This window comes from Dioscorea cayenensis, chromosome 5, assembly GCF_009730915.1.
Source record: "Dioscorea cayenensis subsp. rotundata cultivar TDr96_F1 chromosome 5, TDr96_F1_v2_PseudoChromosome.rev07_lg8_w22 25.fasta, whole genome shotgun sequence".
Lineage (NCBI taxonomy): Eukaryota > Viridiplantae > Streptophyta > Magnoliopsida > Dioscoreales > Dioscoreaceae > Dioscorea > Dioscorea cayenensis.
Window position 1 is genome coordinate 29,410,133 of NC_052475.1, and position 18,149 is coordinate 29,428,281.

Genomic DNA, 18,149 nt, shown 5'->3' on the forward strand with positions numbered 1-18,149 from the left:
TATCTTGAGATACTTCATCTTAATGAGTGATGTATAACCAGGTTTTGTCTCTAATCCTTTTCATTCATACTTGAAAAGATCATGCTGAATTTATGATCATTATTATTTGTTATTTTCTGTTCTCAATTTAAAAAAAAAAAAAATTTAGCCTTTCTTGCACCTGGGTGCAGCTTAACAGTGTAAATTTACGGGAAGAAACAAAGGTTTAATTGCATGTATTTATATCTCAACCCCAGAGGAAAGAGAAATTATTATGTATTATATCTCTATATAATTACATACAAAAAGGTCTGTATGCTGTAGAAGTATAAAAGCAGAAATTCATTTTTATTGTGGTATATCCGGATTTCCTAATTTTGTATTTCTATATTCAAGGATGAATAATAATATCAGCTGATTTTTGTAAGAAATATTGGCTTTGTACATGATGTGTAAATATTAATAATTTGAGGGAAGTATGCAAGGGTAGAAGAACATGCATATTTATATTTCTATAATTTTAAAGTTTGTGAGGGTATATATGCAAAATATAACATTTGTGGGGTTATATATAAAAAAACACATATTCACTTTTATGAGGGATTATATGTGAAATTTTCAATTTTCTAGGTATCCCCCAAAAAAAAAAAAAGAAAAAAAAAGGGAAAATAAAACGATTTCGCTTCGCGTGAGAGAGCGAGGTATATCCGAACCCTAGAAATCCAAAAACCCTAGCGAGCGATCCAAATGCTCAAGCTTTAGAATTCTATGCATCCGTTTCCCGATCTAGGAGCTCCGGCGCCTCAGGATTGCTGAAACCCTCGAAATCGATTATCTGAAACCCTAGAGGAGGCAAGGAGGAGCATAACAAGGTCGGCAAGATGAGGATTATGATAAAGGGCGGCGTGTGGAAGAACACGGAAGATGAGATCCTCAAAGCGGCGGTGATGAAATATGGCAAGAATCAATGGGCCAGAATCTCGTCGCTCCTTGTGAGGAAATCGGCCAAGCAGTGCAAGGCTCGCTGGTATGAGTGGCTTGATCCCTCCATCAAAAAGGTTCGTCCTTGATCCCTTGATATGAAGGTCTTTGTTTTAGTTTGTTTTTTGGATTAATCTCGTTTAGAGACCTGCAGTTCGAGGTTACTATCTGCACGATTTAAAAACTTTAATCATTAATTCGGTTTTAGGTTGGCTCTTTTGAGCTTCTGAATTGGTGATTTTTTGTTATCTTTTGGTATATTTTAATTGATATAATCTGGTTAGAGTATGCTGTCTTTCTTTGATTGCAGATTAGTTTTTTTTGGAGTGGTGGGCATTTTAGAATTCAGTGCCATTTTGACGGATGATTGCTCTCTGTACTTGAATTTTCTAGCTAGCTTGTCTTTTGTTATTTTGGTAGAGAAACTCATAGTAATGGTGCCACATTTCTCATTCTTTTACTTGTTTGCCTTTATGGATCTGTTTATTAATTTTATTTTGTGAAGCATATGTTTGCTATTTCTGATGAGAAGTGCATATGATAAACCTTATTTTGATTTACTTTTACTTCTTTTCGGCTAACCTGTGCATGCCATTTTTAAAATTTTCATGGTCTTCTTTGTCCTAATATTTGGATTTCACAGAGATAAGTTTTTGTTATAAAGTCTCATGCTTTTGTTGCTCTTGGGATTTCTAATTTTTACCCTCACTTGTGAAAGTGAACTGTTTCTTGTAGTTTTAGGCAAATGTTTAGCCTGGGAATATAATTTCCATTGGGTTTATTTTCAGACTGAGTGGACGAGGGAAGAAGATGAGAAATTGCTTCATCTTGCAAAACTCATGCCTACCCAATGGAGAACAATTGCTCCTATTGTTGGCAGGACACCATCCCAGTGCCTTGAGCGTTATGAGAAACTACTTGATGCAGCCTGTGTCAAGGATGAGAACTATGAGCCCAGTGATGATCCCCGTAAGTTGCGTCCAGGAGAGATTGATCCAAACCCTGAATCGAAACCGGCACGTCCGGATCCTGTTGATATGGATGAAGATGAGAAGGAAATGCTTTCAGAAGCACGGGCTCGGTTGGCTAATACCAGGGGGAAAAAGGCAAAAAGGAAGGCCAGGGAGAAACAGCTTGAAGAAGCAAGAAGGCTTGCCTCCTTGCAGAAGAGGAGAGAACTTAAAGCTGCTGGAATTCACACAAGGCAAAGGAAGAGGAAAAGAAAGGGGATAGATTATAATTCAGAGATACCATTTGAGAAGAGACCTCCTCCTGGTTTCTATGATGTTGTTGATGAGGAAAGACCTGCACAGCAACCTAAGTTTCCAACAACGATTGAGGAGTTGGAAGGGAAAAGGAGGGCAGATGTGGAAGCCCAATTAAGAAAGCTAGATATTGCGAAAAACAAAATTTTACAAAGGCAAGATGCTCCTTCTGCAATTTTACAAGCAAACAAACTTAATGATCCACAGGCTGTTAGGAAGCGATCAAAATTGTTGCTTCCGCCTCCACAGATATCAGATCATGAACTTGAGGAGATTGCAAAGATGGGTTATGCAAGTGATCTCATTTTGGGTAATGAGGAGCTTGCTGAAGGGAGTGGTGCCACACGTGCTCTTCTTGCAAATTATTCTCAGACACCAAGACAAGGAATGACCCCATTGCGGACGCCACAGAGAACACCAGGTGGGAAAAGTGATGCTATTATGATGGAAGCCGAGAACCTTGCACGCCTGAGAGAATCTCAAACTCCACTTTTAGGTGGGGAGAACCCTGAGTTGCACCCATCAGATTTTTCGGGTGTTACCCCAAAGAAGAGGGAGATACAGACTCCAAACCCCATGGCAACTCCTTTGGCAAGTCCTGGACCTATGGGTCTTACCCCTAGAATAGGCATGACTCCATCAAGAGATGCATATGCTTATGGTGTGACACCAAGAGCAACTCCTTTCCGGGATGAACTTCACATAAATGAAGATATCGAGATGCAGAATAGTGCAAAGCTTGAACTTCGTAGGCAGGCTGAGCTGAAAAGAAACTTGCAATATGGCTTATCTAATCTTCCTCAGCCAAAGAATGAGTATCAGATAGTTATCCAACCCATTCCAGAAGAGAATGAAGAAGTTGAAGAGAAGATTGAAGAGGACATGTCAGACAGAATAGCTAGAGAGAAGGCACAAGAACAGGCTAGGCTGGAAGCCTTGCTTAGGAAGAGATCGAAGGTTTTGCAAAGGGAGCTTCCAAGACCTCCTACTGCTGCGTTGGAGCTTATTAAAAATTTATTGATGAGGGGTGATGAAGACAAGAGCTCCTTTGTCCCCCCTACTTTATTTGAGCAAGCCGAGGAAATGATAAATAAAGAGCTTCTTTCTTTATTAGAACATGATAATGCCAAGTATCCACTTGACGAAAAAGTAGAGAAGGAGAAAAAGAAACGCTCTAAGCGGGCAGCCAATGGAAAATCTTCTCTTTCTATTCCTGAAATTGAAGACTTTGAGGAGGATGAGCTGAATGAGGTATGCTTCTACCGTTTGCTGTGTAGCTCATTTTTTTCCTGTCCTATTTAAATGTCTGAATTATCTGCTTCTTGGTCACACTACATCTTGCAGTGTATCCTATCACATCTCTATATGTAGTATAAATTTACTTAATTGATCATACCAACTGCTGGTACATCTTCCATCATTGAGTTCTACGTACATTACAAAGTAAGGTCAACCATACTACTGTTTTAGTTTTATATTTTCCAAGTGATAACATGATTCACAAAGTTGCTAAATTCATCACCTGTTTCCATTCAAGATAATGGAAGAGACTACTTAATGTGGATAAATATACAAGGCAATCTTGCTCTTACTATTGGAAATTTTTTAAATTGTTATTTTCAAATATTATAACCTGAGTAAAGGAATGTGAACTATGTCATTAGCTTTTTATTTCAGTTATTTATGGCATTCATGTGGTGTGGTAGGCTGCTAACTGGTTTCCAGTCTTTCTAAAATTTAAAGTGTGCTCGTTTTGGTTGATCTAACACGAACTTGTAAACCTTGTGCACTGTAAGTATCCTGGCCCAAAAGATATTAGGTGTCAGTGGGGCAATTGTCCATTAAAAGCTTAGACTTTGAAGCTGCTTATCTTTGTAGGCACTGTGTGTGTGCGCTTTCAATTTGTGGAGTTTATATTTTACAAGGTCCATTGTTGACTAACCATCATAAGCAGTTGAGACAATTTAACCGGAGGTTGGTCATTTATGTTTTCTTTTGGTCCACTGATTAAAATTTTTTGTATATTGAGCATAATTTTTGCTGTGAAAAGCAAAATAATTTGGATTTTTTAATGTTGTAAATTCAATGATTACCCTCTACACTGGTGAGGGAGGTGAACATGTAAATTATCATAATATTATCTTTCTTGAATGTGATAACTGTACAATGTTGGCCAAATCTAAAGTAGGATGAGAGTGAGTATTACAGAAATTTCTATTTACCATGATATAATACCTTAACATTGGAAAGGATGCGGGTGGTAGTGATTGGAACGTGGTTAAGGGCAAAAGATGTGAAAGAGATAGGATGTTTGATGCCAGTGATTGAAGGATAATTTCTTGGATTAATTTTATGCCAATTTTATGAAATATACGGGCAATTTAATGTATGATGGATCTAATATTTCGCTTTGTTTTATTGAATGTAAGAAGGTCGAAGTGCTCTACCTTCTGTTCCTTGTACTTCTTTCTCTTATGGCTTCCTCCTTCCCTGAATCTTCTACATGAATGCAAATTATATTGGGGCCCTTTCCTTTTGTTTTACTTAGTGGCATCATTACCTTTTTTATATTCGTAATTTTGTGATGTCAAGGCTTTGGGATGGCCCAATCCATGTCTGAAGCTTTGGGGATTGGTTATGGGACATGGTGATATTGGTTCCTTCATAGTGTGTTTCTTTCTCCTGCTACTTAACATACCATTCTTCCACTCTATCTACTTCCATTTTTCGTACTTCTTTTCTGACCCTGCTATCCTTTGATGTACACAGTGGATTGCTGCTTTTAGCTAATTCTCAATCATTCCTTTACAAATCGTGCAATTTGAAGTTCTTGTCAAGTTCACATTAGATGGACGTCTGATTCAAAAAGGATTTTTAATCTTTGTTGCGCTTGAAAGCATCTTCTTCTCATCTTCAGAATCTATACTCATCTACCATATGGGTTGGTTAGCAGGCTTGTTTATTTATATGTTTTTTTTTTCTCTCACTCCAATCCATGACCCAACTTACAGCTTCCCCATATCTGGGTATCCTTATGTCTAGTAGATCCATGACCATTCATTTTTATGGACACGCAAAAATGATCCTTCGTTTATCTATGGATCTTGCTTGTTTAGTATTATCTGAAGCACGGTTTCACTTCAACATGAAATTCTGTGACCGTTGGCTCCACAATTTGTTGGATTTGAAGATAATCTAGTTCTTACATTCTTTTGTTATATTATATAACGCACTCTTCAGTGCCTGTGCTAGGACACAACCTGGCAATGTACCTTGTGGGTTTTGCACTTAAATATTACTTGTATATTCTGGTGTAGTGTGGATCTGGGAGTTAATAACTTGAGCTTTTGGTGGTATAGGCTGATTCTCTGATCACAGAAGAGGTTGAGTTTCTTCAAGTAGCGATGGGGCATGAGAATGAATCCTTGGATGATTTTGTTAAAGCACGTGATGCATGCCTGGAAGATCTTATGTATCTTCCCACTCGTAATCATTATGGTCTTGCTAGTGTTGCTGCTAATAGTGACAAACTCACTGCTCTACAAAGTGAATTTGAGATTATGAAGAGCAGACTGGATGACGAGGCAAAGAAGGCTACTCGATTGGAACAGAAGATTAAAGTTCTAACTCATGGATATCAGGTATATCATAGTACTCGAGCCATGTTCATGTTTATATCTTTCGTTTAGCTCAATTTTGCATTTTTCACAGAACTCCTTTATACTTGTTTGTGAGTGCTGATATTTCTACCTTATATATGATGACAATCTCTTTTCAGACTTCTTTATTTCTGGTTTGTTATTCTTTTGACAGAAGTGTCCAGACAATGTACTGATATGTTGATGCTTCTACCTTATTATGACAATCTATTCTTTAGTTTAATTTTTTGTATTGTCAAATATGTTGATACTGCTAGATGTAGCCATTCCTTGGTATTGATTTCTTTAACTTGTGTGATATTTTTTTTTTGTCTTCATTCTCTTACTATGATCGTAATTTCGTGAAGCTGAGAATGTGTTTTATTTATTGTGCAGACAAGGGCCGGAAAACTGTGGTCACAAATTGAGGCCACCTACAAACAGATAGACACTGCCAGAACAGAGGTTGAATGTTTCCGAACATTACAAAAGCAGGAACAAGTGGCTGGTTCTCACAGAGTCAATAACTTGATTGAAGAAGTCAACAAACAGAGAGAGCTGGAAAGGACCCTACAGAATCAGTATGGGGAGCTTTTGGTTGAGTATGAAAGAGTCCAAACAATTCTTGCAGAGCACAAAGAAAAACTGAGGATACAGGAAGAAATTGCCATGAAGAATCGTGAGCTTGAGGAACAGACTGCTGCAAAGAACCGATCTTTTGAGGAAGAAATTGCCAAATTGAATTGTGCTCTCGAAGAGGAAATGGCTGTCAAGAATCAAACTCCTGGAGAATCAGGAGAGAGGAGTCTGGATCAGGAAATGGTAGATGCCACTGAGGAGAACCCACCATCTCGTTCTAGTCAAGCTGATTTGCCAAAACCAAACTTGTCCGAAACTGACATCTCTCCTGAAGAATCCACTGTTCAAAAATCAATTAGCCAATTGCATGTGGAAAATTCATGTCCAAAAGAAATTGATGCTCAAGATCAAGCTGGCCATTCTGTGAATGTGGTCCCTTCAGATAAGGAGATTGTGACTGCCAACTCAAATAATGCATCAATTGAGCAAGCTGGAAATAGTTCTCCTGTTTCTGTATCGGATCATCATAAAAATATTCCTGTTGAAAATCCGATCATTAATCCCCTGGCGGACGAAACCATGATTGTTGATTCAAGCATTCAGGAATCCGGAACATTAGTTGGGAAGCCTGATTCTATTTCTGACCACATGGAGGAAACATTGGCTAGCTTAACCGCTCAAGTGCCCGATCCAAGTTCAGAGGAACAAATAGCACATGACAATTCAAGCCATCCTGATTCAGTAAGCTCACTTGATATTCCCAACAATAAGACATCTGATGAAATTCCAATCTCCGAACTAGCTCCAGTTGGCCGTGACACCACGGAAGTATAAAACAGATTTGGTAACTGAAACAAGAAAGTCTTTTTACATGTCTGTGACCTTTTAATGTCTAATATGTTGCTTCCAGAATCCAAAGAGAAGATAGTCAAAAATCAATCCAGTTGGGTTCACTATTTTTGGCTGTTGTCATCTTGAAGCTTCTTAGCAGTGCTCTGGTAGATTGTTGTTGCTGCTCCTTGTAGATGCCTTTATTCTCTGCAAGTGTTTTTCACTTCATGTGGTTTCTCTGTATTTTTAAGTACTTTTTAGTTTTTACCCTATTTTTGAGTGTAAGATGGTAAAACGATTCCCTGTGAAAGTTCAGCTTTTCTTTTCTGGACTCCCATTTTGGCAGGCTTTTTGATTCTATTGTGAATTGCTTTCTTGTTGGAATTACTAATGAGACCAAATGACAAACTTTTATTTACTTATTTATTTATTTTCTTGTGATGTATGTGGTGGTTGTCACATCCTTTTTGATGTTGAATTACTGATGTTCTTGGGTTTGTGGTTTCTGTTGTAAAATCAAAATGTTGAGGTTTTGGTAAATATGATATTATTTTTTTTAATACTATTAAACACATTAGGGTTCAATATTATTGCATGAAGAAACAATCAAACAAAATAAATAATATTTTAGCAATTAATGCTCTACTAAATGTGTTTAGAATTTAAATTGAGAAAACTTTTATCCCAAATTAATCCGAGGTATTATTATAAGTTGTAGTTTAACTAATATTAATTAGAATATTTTTTTTTCAATTATAACTATGTAATTTTAACTAAAAAATAATTAATAATAATAATTATTATTATTATTATTTAAAATATAAAATAAAATTTTGCAAAGAAAGTGTTACTTATTCGCATACAAAATTATTCGGTTTGGTTGAATAACGTGGGAAAAAGTACTCTTCCAAAAGTTGGCAAGAAGTATTTTTCCATGCAAATATGTACTATTTTCCATGCAAAAAGCTAAATGAAAACACACCAATTAATTCTCATCTTCAAAATTTAGAATATTGCAAAGAGAGAAAGAAAAACAAAGAAAATTTTGATGTACCTCGTTGTCCCTCTCTTTCCCAACGTTTTTAAAGTTTGTTTTCTGGTCTTACCCCCGGACTAATATCAAATCTTCAAAATGGTCCTTCCATTGATGAAACACATTAAATAATCTTGCTTGCCTATACTTTCACTAATTAATGCTTAATTTCCCTCTTTTATATTTATACATCGATTATATTTATGACTAGTGACTTTCAACATTAATTAATTATATGAGTCATAGTCAAAGTGAATACAATAAAATCGTTAGGAATTCACTATTTATTAATGTTTTTAATATATATATATATATATATATATATATATATATAGACAAATATATATGCTGCTTTACAAATAATAAATATTTTTATATCTGATATTTAAAAACACAAAGTGGTTAGCAAGCAATTGAATATATACATATATATATATATATATACGGTGAGAATATATTATATACACACACCGTGAATGTATTTTCTGTGGACGTATAAAAAAAAGCATAAAATAAGAGAGGCATTGAATGTGTAAAGAAAAAAAGATAAGTGTGTTTTAGTAATTTGGGTATAGAGGAGTGAACGGTGCAGGATGAAGAGAAAAGTGGGGGCCCAGATGAGTAAAGGTCATGAGGCATATGGGGACCGTTGATATGGATCCAATGGCTGAAGAAATGTGCATAGATTCAAAGTCTAATATGAAATATTTGGCCTATATATGGAAAGTAAAATTTTTTTTATAGTTATTTTTCACTCACAAAATGTTAAATTTAACTTAAAATGATTAGTTGGAAAAAATTTAATGCCAGTTGATGACAGAAATATATATATAGAAATCTTGATGTTTTGTGGAAGAATCAGAGAAAAACCATCTCCATGTCGCCAATTAATGTGACTATTTTTATTATTATTATTATTATTATTATTATTATTGCTATTATTTGGACTTTCTTAGCAAGCTTTACGTGTTTAATTTGGAAACTTAAAATGTTACTAAATTTTTATTACACAATTAAATGCTATAATTTGACAAGAACAGTGTGTACCATTTGAATAAATACAAATATTTGGGTTATTTAATGCTGTTAAAAACAAGTCCTATCAAACACGTAGATGTAGGCATAAAAGTCTCAAATTTAACATGTTATAAATGTTAGTCACGTTTGAACTACTAATACGCATGCACATGTAAAAGATATTACTAATGTGGATTAGAACAGTTTATCATAATTAATTTTTTATCCTAACAAAAGGGTTAGTTAGATATCTATTGTTTAAGAGCTAGCCCAATCAATCAAAGTATCAAATCTACTTGAGTTAAATTTATTTTTCATTAGTTTCTTTTTTTTGTTTGTATACTTCTGCAAAAATAAAAAAAATAAAAAATACACTTTTATACAAATATTATTTACTTATATACCTTTAGGATAAAAAAATTATTTAAAAAATTTTATTAAAGAACTAAACTTTTCTTACTTTTTTTTTCATTCATTTTATGAAAATAATTTGAAGGAAAAATTTGTAAGTTGATTTTTAAACATAAAAGTATATAAATATATAATTATGTTATCAGGGTAAATAAATAAATATAATTTTTATAAAAATATATCAGTGATTATTTACTTTTATAAATTAGTATGCAAGCAAAATTTTCTTTCATTCATTATAATAAATTAAAAAAGGGATTTATTTATTTATTTATTTATTTTTAAGGGTGTCTCTATCAGAAGAAATTAGTGTATCACTTCTGTTCATGAATTGGAAAACTTTATTTTGGATATCATTGATAAAAAGGCGTAGAAAAACATATATACATTCATATACAGAGGACCAAGTGTTCATTATCTCATGGTGTCATAAATGAAGAAACATTAATTAATGGAGTTCTTCTCTTTTCTTCTCCACTAGTTTACATGCATCTTGAAGGATACGTGATTAATTTAATTTAATTTAATTTATTATTATTTTCATAAAAAAACAAATGTTGAATTGTTTATTTGATTTCTAAAATAATATAATTGTCTGTAAATCTGTAAAACTTTCATATATATATATATATATATTATTCCCATCAAATAAATTGACTAGCTCCAATACAAAATATATCAAAATATAATGATTTTATTAATTTATAATTAATAATAATTACAAGAATATCCAAAAAATTAATGGCTTCTAACAGAGTAATCTTAACCCTTAATTGCAATTTAATTGGTAGCCTTATATCATTACAAGTGTTGCTATATCAATCAGCTACAAACATTAATTTAACACAAGTATAAAAAAACCATTGTAAAATAATAATAATAATAATAATAATAATAATAATAATAATAATAATAATAAACACATTATTTCTAATAACTATATAGTCTTTTAAAAACAAACTTTAATATGAAAATTCTAAAAGCGTGCATTAATTTGCTTTAAATTATCTTTATTCCTGTGGTTTTTGTCACATTCTCTATCTCTATCTCATTTGTTTAGTCTACTCTTTTTCCAATTTATGCTTCAATTAGTCTTTTGTTCTATTATTTCTCCTCCCTTTGCTAATAATTATCAATAACATATTTTCTCAAGCATCTCCCTCAAGACTTTTCTTAATTTCCATGTCTCTATCTCACTCTCTCAACTTAATTTGTCCCCTTTTTATTCTTTCTCAATATATTTTAATTATATAAGATCAAATTCTTTCTACTTTACAATATAATTAATCTCCTTCTTGATTACTTGGTTAAATATACCAATAATTAATTTTCAACTCTTGATAACAAAATTACCAACTTAAAACAAAGAGAACCTATATAACTCCAAATAGTTTTGATGATCTCAATCCTAATCTCTTCTGCAAACTTAATATAACAGTTTAAGATAAGAATATTAAAAATGAAATGAAACCATATATGTTATAATGCTAAACATAACAAAGGCTTGATAATGACGTAACGTTCATGCATGCATGCATGCATGCATGGAAAAAAAAATTAGGTAAAACATCATATTTAGTTAGTGATCAAATTTAGCTTTATATATATATATATATATATATATATATATATATATATATATATATATATATATATATATATATAATGCTTTAAGAATATACATGTGAAGTATCACAAGAGTTTAAACTTGTGCTGTTCTAGAAATAGAAATATATATATATATATATATAATGCTTTAAGAATATACATGTGAAGTATCACAAGAGTTTAAACTTGTGCTGTTCTAGAAATAGAAAGGTCCATTGAAAGTAGAATTATTTGACAAGAATTTACTTCATAATTTTCTCTAAAATTTCCTCAATTAATTTGTACCTTGATGATGAGGAATTCCAAATAAATTCTTTTCCACTCCCTCCATCCATTCCATTCAAAAGTCCAACTTCTCCATCACTTCAAAAGAAAGTTCATGCATTTCCCATTGCAAACTAATCAACAAAGATTGAGTTAATTAAAAGGTAAACTCATGAAGAATAACTAAGAAACTCCTCATGTATTTTCCCTTTATGAAATTTCCTTCTCATTTAATTGGATAATTTCATTTCTAATTAATTATTTCTTCTTAATTTCATGAGGGAGATAATTTACTGTGCCTAAACTTAAGGGTGTTCTAATAAAAGTTAATTCAACTACGTACACTTGTAACTTAACATCAAATCATACAAAGAATGAGTCCTGATCTGTACTCCAAATCAGTTTCCTTGCAATCTTCTTCTTCTTGATCTTGATCTCCAGCATATGCAATAAAGTAACTTCTTGGTTGTTTCTCTTTCCACATTTATAATATATATATATATATATATATATATATATATATATATATATATATATATATATGTATATGCACTATAGTTAATTCTTCTCATGGCGGTCTTCTCCAGTGAAAAAAACAGTACTATATTGATCATGATCATAAGATCATGGAGTTGTTAAGGTATATATATATATATATATATAAATAAACATATTGTTAATGGTTAGTATATATATATATATTATAATTGGTAAATGTTAGGAAGTTGGTATTGTGCTTACAAACTCTCACTATGACTTGGTTTTATTAATTTATGGAAGACCAAAATTAAGCACCAGATCATATATATGAGTATTTTTAAACAGTTGAAACATGGAAAAAGTCATGCATATACCAAACATGGGAATAGAAAAACTTCAACTAGTCAAAACAAGGGAAAAACATGCAAGACTTCAACGTTGATGTCAACTCACTCACACCCCTGCTGAAATTTGAAAACCCTTTAAAAAAAAAAAGGAAGAACAAGAACAAGAACAAGAACAAGAATTAATAAGACATGCATGCATATGCCTAAACACATGTCATTTACATGACACTGAAACAACATTCATGCATGTTAGCCTTAGTCCAAAGGTCAAAAGCACAAGGGTTTGATTCATAACACTTAATTAATTCCTTTCAAACTAGAGAATATAATGCTGTCTATATTTTGATGTAATTTCCTTGCATTCACTCATCAATCTTCTCATATAAGCATGTATGCATTATACATGTATATATGCATGCATGAATGGTAATTAGGTATATATATATATAAAGATGATCATGATCACATTATATATGCATTAGGGTTAATTTGTGTTTACATATATATTCATGCATGATATAGTTCTTGATACAAAGTCAAGTTTTTGATTTTTGATTGCTGAACTCAACACCCTTCCCTTCCAAGAAAAAACCTTAGACTCATGTGCATTGCACGTGTCAAATCTCTATATAAACCTCAGTGTGTTCTCTCATTTCCTTCACTACAAACCTTCATATATACCTAGCTAATACCTTCACACCTTCATTTGAGAAATAAAAACAAGTAGTGGCCATGGAAAATGGATGGAATTCTAGGGTTGCTATAATAGGTGGAGGGATAAGTGGTGTAGTAGCTGCTAAACAACTGAAGAAGTTTGATCCGATGTTGTTCGAGGCCACGGGTGGCATCGGAGGAGTTTGGAGGAACTGCTCATTCACTTCAACAAGGTTGCAGACTCCTCGAACCGACTATGAGTTCTCCGACTATCCATGGAAAGATCGAACCGATGTTTCCTTCCCGACATACACCGAAATACTTGACTACTTGCATGACTATGCAACACATTTTGATTTATGGAATAATATAATGCTGAACACTAAGGTAGTCGAAATTCGGTTCATCGGAGATAAGAACAAGGTAGGATTAACTGAACTGTGGGGCGGTAATGGCCGTGCTCTTGCCGATCATCCTGTTTGGGAGGTCGGAGTGATCACTGCTGGATCACATGAAATTAAGGTACATGTGCATGCATATATTATTATTATTATTATTATTATTATTATTATTATTATTATTCATGCAGTGATCATCAGTTAAAAACTTTGAGGTAGTTGATTAAATATGAATGATGTTTGATTAGTTAAATAATGAATTTTTAATGGCAGTGGTACAAGTTTGGATTTGTGGTGATGTGCATTGGAAAGTATGGGGATGTGCCAAACATGCCAATCTTTCCTCAAGGCAAAGGGCCAGAGGTTTTTAATGGGAAGGTGATGCATACTTTGGATTACTGTAAGTTGGACGAAGAAGCCTCTCAAGAGTTGATGAAAGGGAAGAAGGTTGTGGTTGTTGGCTATAAGAAATCAGGCATTGATCTTGCTACTGAATGTGCTAAGGCTAATCAAGGTATATATCATTATAATTAAAAACATTAATTAATTAACATGCATATATATACATATATATATTGCATGATAGCTTTATATACTTGAAGTTAAAATAAAGTCCTTTTGAACACCTTTTTCTTGAAAAGATTGAAGTTGTTTAATAGAGAAAGTAAGTATAACTCATACATATCCAAGTAAAGAATCTTGGTTTTATCAAAAGTAAGCTTTTTCTATGAATTGAATGTGGTATTGACTTTCAAGTCAGATGATGGTTTTCTTTTTTCAATTTTTTGTTTGAAGGTCCTGATGGTCAGCCATGCACAATGGTCATAAGGACATTGCATTGGATTGTGCCATCTTATTCAATATGGGGCTTGCCTTTCTTCTTGTTCTATGCAACAAGGTCTTCTCAGTTCCTACATGAACATCCTAATCAAGGCCTCTTCAGCTCTTTCCTTTGCCATCTTTTAAACCCAGTGGTATGTGCCTCTTTGTATGTATATATCTATATATATATATATATATATATATATATATATATTTTTGGGTTAAAAATTTCTCTATTATATTATTATAAAATATACAAGGATGATGGTTAATGGACATAGTCAAAGTTAATTTGTGAACAATGAATGTTTGATATTATACACAGAGGAAGGCAGTGTCCAAGTTTATAGAATCATATTTATCATGGAAGCTCCCTCTGGCTAAGTATGGACTCAAGCCAGACCATCCCTTTGAAGAAGACTATGCATCTTGTCAAATGGCCATCTTGCCGGAGAAATTCTTTGCCGAGGCTGACAACGGCCGGATTCTGTTCAAGAAGTCATCCAATTTCTGCTTTTATGAACAAGGACTAATGTTAGATGACAACTCTAAACTTGAAGCAGACATTGTCTTCCTCACAACCGGTTACGACGGTAAGAAGAAACTCAGATCAGTCCTTCCTGAACCATTTAACGGACTCATTGTCAACAATTCCGGACTCATGCCACTCTACAGGTAACAATTTCTTTGGCCATAATGCATTAGCTCTGATACCATGTTAAAAATATTAATGTATCATTTCAGAGGAACGATACATCCCTTGATACCGCACATGGCGTTTGTTGGGTACATTGAGAGTGTGTCGAATCTTCACACATCGGAGTTGCGGTGCAAATGGCTGGAGAGGCTGCTTGAGGAGCGGTTCAAGCTTCCAACTGTGGAGGCGATGTTTGAGCAAGTCAGCGAGGAAACTGAGATCATGAAGAGGACCACAAGGTTCTACAAGAGGCACTGCATCTCGACCTACAGCATTAATCACAGTGATGATATCTGCACAGAGATGGGATGGCAATCATGGAGGAAGAGAAACTGGTTCATGGAGCTCTTCAGCCCTTACAACAACCAGGACTACAAAGAAGACAAAGATAATTAGAAACAAAAAATGCACTTTGATTGATTTATTTGATGAGTTTCCTGAGTTAATAAAGAAAATAAATGTACTGATGTATTGCTGCATGAATGTATACAGAGTACTGTTTTAATCTAATGATGAAATTTCATTGATTTGAATATATAGTGGAATTTTATTTTGGTTCTTTGATTTGATTTAGGCTAGCAATTCTCCATCAAAACTTTTGATTCCTCCAATTTCCATGCTACAAAAAGAAGAAGAAAAAAAAAAATCAGAGTGCATTAATTTACTGATGAACTGGATCAAGATTGATGAGGCAAATATAATATGTAGTCTAATTATGGGAATGCTGAATGGTAATCATCGAAATTCTGCTGTAGGATGTAGTTTTTCGTAACACTCACAACAGAGCTGTTATCATCGCTCAACCATGCTGGAATGTCCATGATCCCATCGAAAACTCTAAATGCATCTGGTTCATCCAACTCCGCGGCTATCTCTGTCTTACCTATTAGTGTTTGCAACACTGATGAACTGATCTCAGAAGACCGGTGGGACTTCGAGACCTGACATATTAGAGAAGCAAATGACAATGGTGATGGTAGCTTGTTATTAGCCAATTATATAAGGTGGTGGTTTTGATGTTGTTGAACTCTCTTAAAAGTTAAAACTTCAAGCCTAATGAAGAAGCAAAGAAGGTTAAGTGAAGGTTGGGAGAAAAAAATGCATCACTAATAAGTGTGGATGATCATCCAAAGGTGGTGAAACTTCTAATAGTCGTTGTTGTTGTCGTTGTAATTGTTGAAGTTGTTCATCAGCATGTCTAAATCATGGAAGCTCTATGGAACTTAAGGGTGGTGGCAATCTCTCTTTTGGCTACGGAATTCTAACTTTAGGAGTAAGATTTATATCCAAGAACTCCATTGAAGAGCCTAAAGAGATGAGATTTGTCTTTCAGTCTTTATTTTTCTCTATGTATGTTCCCTTTGTAATTTGTGAAGGAAACTATGGAACAGACGGTGTGCTATAAACAGTAAAGGAGATTCTTTTGCATTAGTGTCAATTTTTTCTATTCATCCTGGCAAGTCTAATGATGTCTAGAGTTTTGATCATTTGATAATATATACTTTGCCTCTTCTAATGTCTAACTTGCATTGATCTGTTTGTTTTATCAAAATGCATCATATAAATGCTAATAATTGCTAGTTACACGCAAAGAATAAGTGAAAAAGAGATCAAGGAACATGATAACAAAGTGTAAAGTAATTTGAGAAGAAAAATAAAGAGACTCTTGCGAGTCTTTTCTTCTTTCTCCCCCTCTATTACTCAGCACCTTCTTCTCTTCTCTTATTTCTCAAATGGCTCTGTTATTACTGCAGTAAACATGGTAAATGTATCTATTTCTAATTGTCCACTATGCAATTTGAAATCAAAAGCTTAGAAATCAATACAAAATAGCTCAATCAATTTTTTCAATTGACATCAGAAATGTCATCGTCACTGAATTTTATCCTTTGTGCTCTTGTCTAATCAGAGAATCTGAACAAAGATTATCAAATTCAAACACAAACATTATTGCAAATTGTAAGTGTTTATACTCTTGATAATATGATAATTCATATGCTTAATTCTATTCATACTCCATTAAGAACCATGTGGAAAATGAATTTTGATTTAATTTTAACCAGTCAAACAGTTTACACTTCTATCTACATTCATCTGGAAACTCATTTTTAGCATTGTTGATTTGATGGTCATTTCATCAGGGAATTGTTTGAAACTCTCATTAAAAAATAAAGCACAATGTGATAAACAGAGATTGGAAAGTTGACATGACACTTGATAAATATGCAATGGACTAAAAAAAAGACAGCAAACACAAGTAAAAAATTGCTAGTAAATTTCAATGTGAACTTTTTTGTATCCCATAACCTTGAGATGAAATCATACAAGTTCGGCACACCCCTATATTGTCTGATCAAACTCCGAGAACACAGATTAATCAAGAACTATTAATGATATAAATAAGGGTGCTAATTTCAGGCTCATATCTACTGCCGAACATTGCTATGAAATCTCACAAGTGTTACTGAACATCATCTCATTTTAGACACTAATTTTAATTGAAATTAAGTGTTGCTGGAATAAAGTGGGTGAAAACTACAAACAGTTGCAAAATATTACAGAAGGAAAAAAACATCAGTTGATATTCATATGACATGTTCTCAGTTTCACAAAAATCATAGCACAACAGAAGAGTAAAAGAAAATCACTCCCTCATTTATCTAAATTGATATTGTTCCACCTACAATGCAAATTTCATTACTTTCACAATATCAAACTCACACACAACTAGAAAATAACAATAAAAAAAAAAAATCTTTATCAAAATGCAGTACTTTGAAGATAATTTCAAGCCACAAATGGTGAGTCATGGCCTTTATTCTTGGTCCCTTGTTCAAACCAATACTTTCATTCCCTGGTCTGTGAAGATGTGAAGCATATGAATAAAATAACTCACAAAGACTTTTATCTTTCTTTCTCCTCCGTTTTGCTTGACTCCTTTTTAAGAATTCCTCATTTCAACCCACTTCAAGCAAATTTTCTCATAATTCTACTGTCAAATAGATGTTTTATCTAATCAAATTAAAACATATGTAACTTATATAACATATGTAGAGATGTTTTAAATTTCAACAAAGTTTGATTATTGGAGGTCGGTGTTTTAATCCTTCTATTTGATTCTACAGTAAAAGGGATGAATTAGTTT

General features: G+C 33.3%; 1 protein-coding gene across 2 annotated transcripts; it reads left to right on the forward strand.

Moving 5' to 3' along the window:
* Positions 1-621: 621 nt before the first annotated feature.
* On the forward strand, positions 622-15,516 carry LOC120260483 (cell division cycle 5-like protein). Of its 2 annotated transcripts, XM_039267968.1 has the most exons (8): positions 622-1,037; positions 1,749-3,476; positions 5,585-5,760; positions 13,180-13,609; positions 13,759-13,999; positions 14,281-14,459; positions 14,633-14,982; positions 15,052-15,516. In XM_039267968.1, exons 1-8 carry the CDS (start codon positions 861-863, stop codon positions 15,398-15,400), a joined length of 3,630 nt encoding a protein of 1,209 aa, XP_039123902.1. In that variant the 5' UTR covers positions 622-860; the 3' UTR covers positions 15,401-15,516. The 2 variants fall into 2 exon arrangements, with proteins under 2 accessions (XP_039123902.1, XP_039123903.1); XM_039267969.1 differs by lacking the exons at positions 13,180-13,609; positions 13,759-13,999; positions 14,281-14,459; positions 14,633-14,982; positions 15,052-15,516 and adding an exon at positions 6,260-7,608 and having other exon boundaries at positions 5,585-5,866.
* Positions 15,517-18,149: the final 2,633 nt, after the last annotated feature.

Coding starts and splice junctions, on each gene's coding strand:
- LOC120260483 (XM_039267968.1), top strand. CDS start 861: ATGAGGATTATGATAAAGGGCGGCGTGTGGAAGAACACGGAAGATGAG. Junction 5,761..13,179: donor GCTAATAGTGACAAACTCAC/TGCTCTACAAAG, acceptor GGAAAATGGATG/GAATTCTAGGGTTGCTATAA. Junction 14,983..15,051: donor GGACTCATGCCACTCTACAG/GTAACAATTTCT, acceptor GTATCATTTCAG/AGGAACGATACATCCCTTGA.